Source organism: Zootoca vivipara, chromosome 6 (genome assembly GCF_963506605.1).
Source record: "Zootoca vivipara chromosome 6, rZooViv1.1, whole genome shotgun sequence".
Lineage (NCBI taxonomy): Eukaryota > Metazoa > Chordata > Lepidosauria > Squamata > Lacertidae > Zootoca > Zootoca vivipara.
Window position 1 is genome coordinate 3,380,655 of NC_083281.1, and position 9,741 is coordinate 3,390,395.

General features: G+C 48.5%; 1 protein-coding gene across 1 annotated transcript; it reads left to right on the plus strand.

Annotated features, from left to right (window-relative positions):
- Positions 1-1,222: 1,222 nt before the first annotated feature.
- On the plus strand, positions 1,223-6,930 carry FGF22 (fibroblast growth factor 22). Its single transcript, XM_035120735.2, has 3 exons — positions 1,223-1,568; positions 5,604-5,707; positions 6,675-6,930. Exons 1-3 carry the CDS (start codon positions 1,301-1,303, stop codon positions 6,867-6,869), a joined length of 567 nt encoding a protein of 188 aa, XP_034976626.2. The 5' UTR covers positions 1,223-1,300; the 3' UTR covers positions 6,870-6,930.
- Positions 6,931-9,741: the final 2,811 nt, after the last annotated feature.

Here is a 9,741-nt window from a genome sequence, read left to right on the forward strand (position 1 = left end):
GAGTCGAAATGGACCTCCAAAAGTCATCTAGATCAACCCCAGTGTGATGCAGGGATCACAGCGGAAGAATCCCCAACAGACGGACATCCAACCTCTGATAAAAAATCTCCAACGAAGGAGAATCCGCTTGACCGTCATAAATTTATTCCTACCGTTTAGCTGGCGTCTTTCCCCCCCTCGGCCTTTGAATCCATCTGTTCTGGTCGTCCCCTCTGGAGCAGTAGAAAGCAAGGAATACAGTTGCAATTGAAATTATTTAAAAAACCCAAACCATTGCAAATCATGTTTATTATCAAAACGTACAGATTTTCAGCTGTAAGGAGCTAATCCACGTTGCATTTTCAGCTGAATTTGAGGGAAGCAAAGTGTCTGTTGCGTTGAGCTGTTTCAATGGCTTTGGTTTGATTTTGCTAATAATAATAATAATAGTAATATTTTTTACCCTGCCCATCTGGCTGGGTTTCCCCAGGCACTCTGGGCGGCTTCCAACAAAACGTTTAAAATACAAACATGCAAACTGCTGAAAGTCTGTACCTTTTGATAATGATCCTGGTTTGAAATGGGGCTTGAATCATTTTGATTGCAACTGCATATATATATGCCTATTTATTTTGCATGTGTGCGTGTGTGTGTCAGTCTCACCGAACCAAAACAGGATGGGATTTGCAAAGCGCCGTCCGTCCGGTGCCAAAGGCACAGAATATCTGGCCGACTCAAAAACAGATTTATGAATGGGGAATAAAATTCCACCCACAGCCACACCTTAGCTCCGTCTCAAAGGTTCAGTGATTGGCTGTCGGGGGGCAGGCACAGCCAATGCGGCGCTTCCCGGTCGGAAGGAGGGAAGGCACAGCTCGAACTCTTGTCAATGAGACAGCTGCTTGGGTTCATGCGAGGCTGGCACGCGCCTCTCTCTAGATTCTCCCGGACCTTTGGCAAAGCGAGAATAAACAGAAAGAGGAGCGGCGAGCTTCCGAGCTAGGGATTCTGGAAGGCACGGCAAGGTGCTAGACCTCAAGGTAACCATTGCCAGCTCAGAGCTTTAGATCTGCTGCCGTCCCCTGCCAGATCCTCTGATCGAGACCGGTGAAAGAATAGCAGAATCACAGAGCTGTGGAGTTGGAAGGAGGGATCTCCCAGTATCATCTAGTCCATCCCCCTACGAGCGGCATGACGTCGTTCGTAGGATGTTGACCGTGCCCAACGGTGGCCCATGGGACCTCGCCGCTGAATCCTCACCAGGCAGCCTTTTGAAGCCACATGGTCGCCCTCGCCCGAGAGCCGGGCGAAATTTTGTGGCATGGGTCACCAGGACCCAACGATTGCCCACGCCACCTGGTGCTGCTTGTTCCTCATTTGGCTCACGAACTCTGCCCTGGGGCACAGAGACACAGCTTTGCAGCCGCACGGCGAATATTGGCGGCTGAGGGGGGGCAGGCCGGCCCGCAGCTACCCCCACCTGCAGGGCGACGTGCGGCGGAGGAGACTCTACTCTTCCACACATTACTTCCTGCGCATCGGCAGGGACGGCAAAGTCGACGGCACGCATCGGATCGAGTGTCCGGACAGTAAGTCTCGCTTGCGCTTGATGCTTTCAAACCAGATTGAAAGCAAGCTTCTAGTCCTCACTGAGTTAAAACAGAAAAGTGAGCCAGTGTCCCCATCAAAGCAAGCCTTGGGAGGAAAGAGTTGGGGAGCTCCCGAACCTTTAGGGCACGTTTGGGGGAAACTGGTGTTCCAGATTTTGCCTGCCTGTCATCCTCCCTGGGAGCTGTAGTTCAGCAGTGCCCGGAGGACTAAAGGTTGCCCACACCAGCTTTAGGACAGTAGACTCTTAATTTCAGATGCAGCGATGCTTCTGAATCGTGGTTCCTGAAACCAAAGGAGGGGAGAGTGCTCTTGTGTTCGAATCCTGCCGGCAGGTTTCCTGCTTTGAGAACAGGGTCCTGGGCTAATTGATTCTGATTTTCCTTACTGGTGAAGCAAAGCTACCATCCTAACCCAACGGACTAAGCTCCTTTGGGGTTCCATGGTGCTGACCTCTGAGTCAACACGGTTAACAAATGCACTCTGAACGGGCGAAACTTTGAGTTGGAAAATCAGTGTAGTGTCAGTTTTTACGGATAAGGAATTTGCACAAGTCCTAGCGGTTCTGCAGAAACACGTGACCGATTACTCAGTGTTTGTTTTTTTTAAAAAAAATTGCAGTCTGTATGACCTCAGAGGTCCTCTCATCACAACGACTGAGTTTTTTCATGCTTCGGAGAGAGCACAGAATCCAAAACTGGGTTGGGGAACAGACTTAAGCTCCTAATTGTAGGTCAAAACTCTCAGCCCCACTGCAGTTCCCAAGGGCCTGGGTTGTTGTGATTAACCCCCAGTTGTTCTGTAGTATTCCTGGCCCATTTGTCTGCAATCGCCGCTAGGGCTAGCTATCAATATATTGTCCGAAACTGGCTTGAGGTCCCTATTGTGATATTGGTTCCATCATTTCTGACCGGGCAATATATTGCAAATCATTATACATGTGTGCAAAAGATCACGATGCGGGGGAAACCGTGAAGCCAGCCAATGCCTCTACGAAACTCCATCCTTATTCCAGACGTTGTGATATATCGGTATATAGCAGTGTTCAGCCAGTGATAGATCACGAATCTGAAAACCGGATTATCGCCCAGCCCCAATCACAACCTGTGGCTTCTCTGCCACGAGAAATAAATGCAAAGCAGGGGGATTTTATTTTTAAATTGCATTTATTCCCCACATTTTCCCGTAAGGAGCTCAAGGCAACATGCTTGATCCCCCCCCCACTTCTCATTACACCCCCAAAACAACCCTGTGAGGTAGGTCAGGCTGAGAGAGACAGTGGACAGCCCATGGTCACCCAGCGAGCTTCACAGGCAAGTGGGAATTTGAACCCAGGTCCTTTCCCAACTCTCTTAACCACTACACCACGCTGCCTCTCCGAGAAGCACCCCTCACTAGTGTTCACCTGCAAGAATCTGCGTGCATTTTTAGAGGGTTAATAAGTCTTTCTCTTTTGTCGATTGCCTACAAGATGACGATGCTTTAAGGAAGGACAACACTGCCACAGTCATTAATGACAACTTTGCAACAATACATAATCACCGACGACAACAACTTTGCAGCAATAATAACATCCTCCTAAAGCTGTCCTCAGAGCAGACCCACTGAAATTGGGGCTACTAATTCCGCTGAGCCTCACTCAGAGCTGATGTCGGGAGCGAGCCGGCACAAAATCACACCGTTCCAAGTCGGAGTTAACTCTTTATTTGCAAGAACACAATCTGCACAGGCTTGACTGTCAGGCCTAGTGAGCGCAGAAGCTTATCCGCGGGAGGTCTGGATTAGATGGCGAGACTGAAATTCCCTGCCTTCCCATAGCCGTCTTAAGTCCCCTCCTCTCCAGGGTGTTCCCCATGCAACCGGAGACTGCGCCTGCGTGAAGCCAATCTCCCCTACACCCTTTTCATGCCGCTTCTGGTTCTGGGAGACCAGGGGAGAGGGGAGCAGGAGGGGGAAGACGCCTATGCCTCTTCTTCACCAGCCAGGCTCATCTCTTCTCCAGCCAGGCCTTCCTCCTCTCCAGCCTGATTCTGGGCTGCTCTCTGCCACAGACTCTCCCTGCTCACTAAACCCTGTTGTCCCTTCAGCTTCCAACACCTCCTTTCCCCAGTCTACTCCCTCTGACCCAGTCACCATTGTCCCACCAGCAATCCCCAGGCTCAGAGCCTTCTTCCCTTGGGGGTCCCCCCCCCCCCGCAGCTGGTTCCTTCCCCCATTCCTCTTGCATCCAACCAGTCTGTGACAGTCGGACTTTGCTGGATTCAAACCCATAATAATCAGTAATAATAACTTCATAATTACAGTCGTAGGGACGCAGGTGGCGCTGTGGTCTAAACCACAGAGTCTAGGGCTTGCCAATCAGAAGGTCGGCGGTTCGAATCCCCTCGACGGAGTGAGCTCCCGTTGCTCGGTGTAGCGGTCACTCTGACCTGCACATCACCACTGGACGTTTTACGGTCGATTGGTGATGTGCCAACTACAAAATAAACACCTCCACCAAAACACCACAGACCAGGATACAGATAAAATAAAACGAAGTTGCTTTATTGTGTGTTCATATGCTTAATGGTTGCAGTACAAATCTTAGGTTGTTCTAAATTTCAGATGGTTCCTTTAGCCTATTACCACTAAAGTCAACTAAGTAAATATTTATTAATAATCTCACAACTTTGTATCCCGTCTGACTAAATCACCACCTATTCTCCTTCCTCAATATATTAAACCAGCTCTCTCTGCATATAACCAACCACTCCTAGCTCAACACCAACTCCCACTCCCTCAACTCACTCCAACCTCAACTGACTCAACTGCCACTCGGGAGGGGTTTTTATCCCTGGGCTGAGCCCGCCCCCAAGGGTTCTATCTGCTCCAAGCTTAACCCCTCACATGCTGGGTCTTGTCTAGGTCCCTGCTCCTGCCCACCTAGCAGTTCGAAAGCATGTCAAAGTGCAAATAGATAAATAGTCATGCTGAAGACAGGAACCGGAAGCTGTCTGCGGACAAACGCCGGCTCCCTCGGCCTATAGAGCGAGATGAGCGCACAACCCCAGAGTCGTCTGTGACTGGACTTAACAGTCAGGGGTCCCTTTACCTTTATTAACAGTCGGACCCCGGAAGTCAAATGGAATCCGTTCTGGAAGTCCGTTCGACCTTCGAAACATTCAGAAACCAAGGCGCGGCCTCAGATTGGCTGCAGGAAGCTCCTGCAGCCAATCGGAAGCTGCGCTGGACGTTTGCCGTCCAAAAATAGTTCGCAAACTGGAACATTCAACTCTGGGTTTCAGCGTTCAGGAGCCAGAACGTTCGACCCACAAGACGTTCGGGATCCAAGGTACAACTGTATTAATATTTTTGCTCTTTTTCCTGGGCAGTCCCCCGTGTTATTATAATCTCCTCTGGGCAGGAGGAGTCTGGGCAGTTTGTCCCTAAAACTTTTCATGCCATGGGCACTATCCTCTCCAGGGTAGGGAGAAATCCAGTTTGTTAACCATTTAATGATGAATCTGTTAAATTTGCACTTTCTGAAACTTATCTGACTGAGAACTGAAACACAGCGATCCTTCAAAATTCACTTTTCAGAATTTTGCGATGCAGTTCTCCAGCCCCCCCACTCAATGCATTAATAATAATAATGATAATAATATTAAATGTATTATTTATACCCCATCCATCTAGCTGGGTTTCCCCTGCCACTTTATTTGTGTCCACAAAAAGGAGTATCATCAGCATTGTGTTGGGTTAAACTGCTTGCCAGAATATGCCCATTAGGTAAAACTACAAACAACAACAAAAAGTGTTTTCATTGGGATTAATTCAAACCAAAATGCCGAAGGATTTCCGCGAGGATATTTTAAAAATAAAACCACAGATTGCTGCAGACGTTTGGAGAGCTGAACCGAAGAAAAGTTAGGAACAGAGATAATAACAGCTCCCTGGCCTACCTCGTAGGGTTGTCGTAAAGGGGTTTTAAGTGCAATTTAAAGTGCAAATTAAGGGCCTTCTCCCATCTCTTCCAGATATCGTGGAGATCCGATCTGTGCGTCCGGGCATAGTGGCTATCCGATCAGTCCACAGTGGGTTCTACTTAGCAATGAACAGAAGGGGGAAACTCTTCGGCACGGTAAATATGCACAGCGGCGTCTCCTGCAAAACTGCGCCCTCCTGTCAATCGGCTGCTGTCGCCCTGATGGGCAGGCGACACCAGTTGATGCGATGGGGCAGAGTCCTCCCCCCCATCCCCAATGGGTCAACAGGGGGCACCCATGTATTAAGTCCCTTGATGGCGGATGATCAGTAGCTGATTTGCCCTGCTCACCTGTCATAGTTGGGATTAGAGGGGGAGATTAGAGATCTGTCCTGCTGTACCAAAAGACTGGCAGGCTCTGGGGCAGAGATTGAACCCGGTAAGCTTTTGCATGCTCAGCCATTGACGACTCACAGCCCTTCCCCGGGAATTCGGGCGCGTTACCTAAACCGGAAGCGAGACGCTAGTCCTCATGGTTCTGTTTCGAGGCCGGTTCTGCTTTCTGCTAAATGAGATGGAAGCATTGTGCAGCTCTCCGGGGGGACGACGACGACATTCCCAGCCCAGATGTCAGGGATTGAAACCGGGGGGGGGGGGCTCTTCTGCATGAAAGCAGTGCCGGATTTACGTATAAACTAAACAAGCTAAAACTTAGAACCCCACTCTCTTGGGGCCCCCCCAAAAAAAACTGAAAGGGAAAAACAATAACTGGATGTACGTTTCCAAAATATAAGATAACAAACAAATAGAAGAAAACCTACATACAGCAACAGTGTTTTGTGTTGTGTAGGCTCCTATTTGTTATGTGCAAATGGCTTGAGATACCTATTAGGTCCATAAAGCGCCAAATAGCATATATTCAACACAAAAAACTGCGGCAATTTGTTGCAGACAAAGGACAGCGGGACCTATAAAGGGCCCCATTACCTTCAGGAGCTTAGGGCCTCATCAAACCTAAATCCGGCCCTGCTTGCAAAGGTAGGTGTCCTAACGTCCGAGCTGCGGCCGTTTTCCCTCGCCGCCGGGCCGAAACCAAACCTCCGTCCTCCTTTTCTCTCTGCAGAAAGCGTACGCCCCCAGCTGCAACTTCGAGGAGCGGATTGAGGAGAACGGCTACAACACTTACGCTTCCTTGCTCTGGCGCCATGAGGGGCGTCCCATGTTCCTCTCTCTCAACAGCAAGGGCATTCCGCAAAAGGGGCCCAAGACCCGGAGACAGCGCCTCTCCACACACTTTCTGCCCATGCTGGTCTCCTGACGGAGAGGGGCCAACACACCACAGACTCGTATTTCTTATCAAATGCCTTCTTATATTGAGTATTTAAAAAAACCAACAACTTTTGGGTGGGAGAGGGTTATTTATTATTTTTGTACAAAAAATAAAGACACACCGGCGTTCGATGCCGGAATGAAAAACCCCAGGCGGCTTGTTGGCTTCACCTTCGTCACCGATTTCGGAAGCAATTCTTGTTTCTAGCCAGACCCTGTCCTTGCAGGTCCACCAGAATGTTTTGGAGGTGTTACAAGACTTGGAAATGCTTGCTTTGGACGGACAGCCTAAGGCAGGATCACCCAACCTTTGTTTAAAAACCTCCCACGAAGGAGGTAAGAGGGCCGGGCAATATATCGTCCAGCACCAGTTCAAAGTCCATATTGTGGTATCGGTTTCGTAGTTTCCAACCTGCCAATATAGCTGAACACCGGCTCCCGAACACTTCCTTTTTGAAATGTTTCGGCTCCTCAATGCCGAAAACCCAGAAGTAAATGCTCCAGTTTTCGAGCGTTTTTCGGAAGCTGAACGTCCGGCGTGGCTTCCGATTGAGGGCAGGAAGCTCTTGCAACCAATTGGAAGCTGCGCCTCGGTTCCGAAGGGGCTTCTGGAACGGAATACGTTCGACAACCAAGGTTTGACTGTATTGCAAAATTGCATTTGTGCGCTATGCAAAAATCACAATGGGGGGGGGAGGAGAAACCTTTGAAGCCAGCCAATGCTTCTCTCGATTCCTGCAGCCCTGGTTAACTTCACCGGCTCAGCTCTCCCCCCCCCCCCAGCCTCTTGCATGGCGCAGCGAATCACGAGAGCAGGCGCTGGCAAAAATCACAATGCAAGGAAAACCGTGAAGCTAGCCGATTCCTTTACATATTTCAGACATTGTGATATATCGGTTTTTGTTGGTTCCGGCCCTCCCCTCTGAAGCGGGGGAGGAGGAGGAGGAAGCTGGCTCCATCTCCCATAGGGGAGGGCTGCCATACGTCCGGAATTTCCCGGGATTCAAACGGTGAAAATAGCATCCAGGGAGCAGAATTTGGAAAAATCGGCACAGCGCCTCGGGTTTTTGCTAACAGAACCAGGAAGCGTGTGTTTGGGTATCACTCTTTGCATCGGGGTGGGGGGGGGGTGAATGCTCCCCAAAAAGCTCAATAACTTTTTTTGGGATTCCCTCTGCACCAAAAGCTTTTGTGTCCCTATTTTGACTTCTTGAAATATGGCAACCCTACCATAGGGTTGATGGGATCGCTGAGAGTTTAGGAACCCCTGGAGGGGCCCACAGATATTCCCACCCCCCATATCACTGCCGAGAGAGGGAGAGAGAGAGAGCGCTCCCCTGCTGCTTGCAAGAGATGGGAGATTGCCTCAGTTTGGGGAAGACAATATCTCTCCTGTCACTGGACTCCCCAACCAAATAAGCAAAACACAACACAAAGAGAATACAGAGAAATACAGAAACTCGGCTCACGCAACCCTGTATGCAACTATAAAAAACTTCCCAAAGACCAAATATAAAAAACCTAGTTACAGGTAGGTAGCCGTGTTGGTCTGACGTAGTTGAAACAAAATAAAAAAATCCCTCCCAGCAGCACCTTAGAGACCAACTAAGTTTGTCATTGGTATGAGCTTTCATGTGCATGCACACTTCTTCAGATAAAAAACCTAGACATTTATATTCCACCAAGTGTCTCCATTTCTTTAAATACAGCTTTTGCATATTATGTTTGCAATACCCAGATTTAGTGTAGAGAACCTCTACAGTTGTGGTTTGAGCGACTGAGAGCAAAGCAACAATACTCCCAGCTCCCCACCCCCACCCCCCACCTGCGGATTATCCTTTAGTATGTATACTTTGTATACAATGGTACCTCGCTAGACGAATGCCCTGCTAGACGAATTTTTCGCTAGACGAATGGGTTTTGCGATCGGAGGTTGCCTCGCAAGACAAATTCGTTTTGTGAAAAAATTGTCTAGCGAATCACGGTTTCCCATAGGAATGCATCAAAATTCAATTAATGTGTTCCTATGGGCAAAAAAAAAAATTCAATGCATTCCCATGGGATTCGCAAGACGAATTTTTCCCAAAACGAATTGACTCGCAGAACGAATTAAATTTGTCTTGCGAGGCACCACTGTACTTCTCTTAATTGAATGAAGGAATGTTTGGACGGAACTTTGGCTTTCAGGCACCCTGTTATTGCATTTGAATATGATATTGCATGCAATATGCAAAAGCTGCATTTAAAGACATGGGACATGTCTTATTTTTATGCCTGGTCTTTGGGAAGTTCTATATACAGTGGTACCTTGGTTCTCAAACGCCTTGGTACTCAAACACCGAAAACCCGGAAGCGAGTGTTCCGGTTTTCGGACGTTTGTCGGAAGCCAAACGTCCGACACGGCTGTCAGCTATTGTTTCCGGGGCGCCTGCACCAATCAGAAGCGGCGCCTTGGTTTCCAAACATTTCTGAAGTCAAGCGGACTTCCAGAACGGATTAAGTTTGACACTTTTGTTTTTGCTATTTATTGTGCGCTGTCGTTTTTGAGGCCTTTTCAGTTTATTTGTTTTTGTGACTGTGTGGAAACCAGTTCAGCTACAGATTGATAGATTGTGTGACTGCAGAAATGGATAAAAGCCCCCATCCAAACAATGACTATCATCAGTTCAGGTAAGAAAAAAAAATAGTTTTAATTTTTTTCATCTACAATACAGTGGTACCTTGGTTTACAAACTTAATCCATTTTGGAAGTCCATTCTTAAAACCAAAACCTTTCTTAAACCAAGGCGCGCTTTCCCTAATGAGGCCTTCTGCCGCCGGTGCCCTTCCAACGTTCGGCTTCCGTTCGTAGACCGAGGTAA

Excerpts from the sequence above, each read along its gene's own strand:
- FGF22 (XM_035120735.2), top strand. The coding sequence starts at position 1,301 with ATGGGTCACCAGGACCCAACGATTGCCCACGCCACCTGGTGCTGCTTG. Across the intron at positions 1,569-5,603 it reads TCGGATCGAGTGTCCGGACA|ATATCGTGGAGATCCGATCT; the intron begins GTAAGTCTCGCT and ends CATCTCTTCCAG. Across the intron at positions 5,708-6,674 it reads GGGGGAAACTCTTCGGCACG|AAAGCGTACGCCCCCAGCTG; the intron begins GTAAATATGCAC and ends TTCTCTCTGCAG.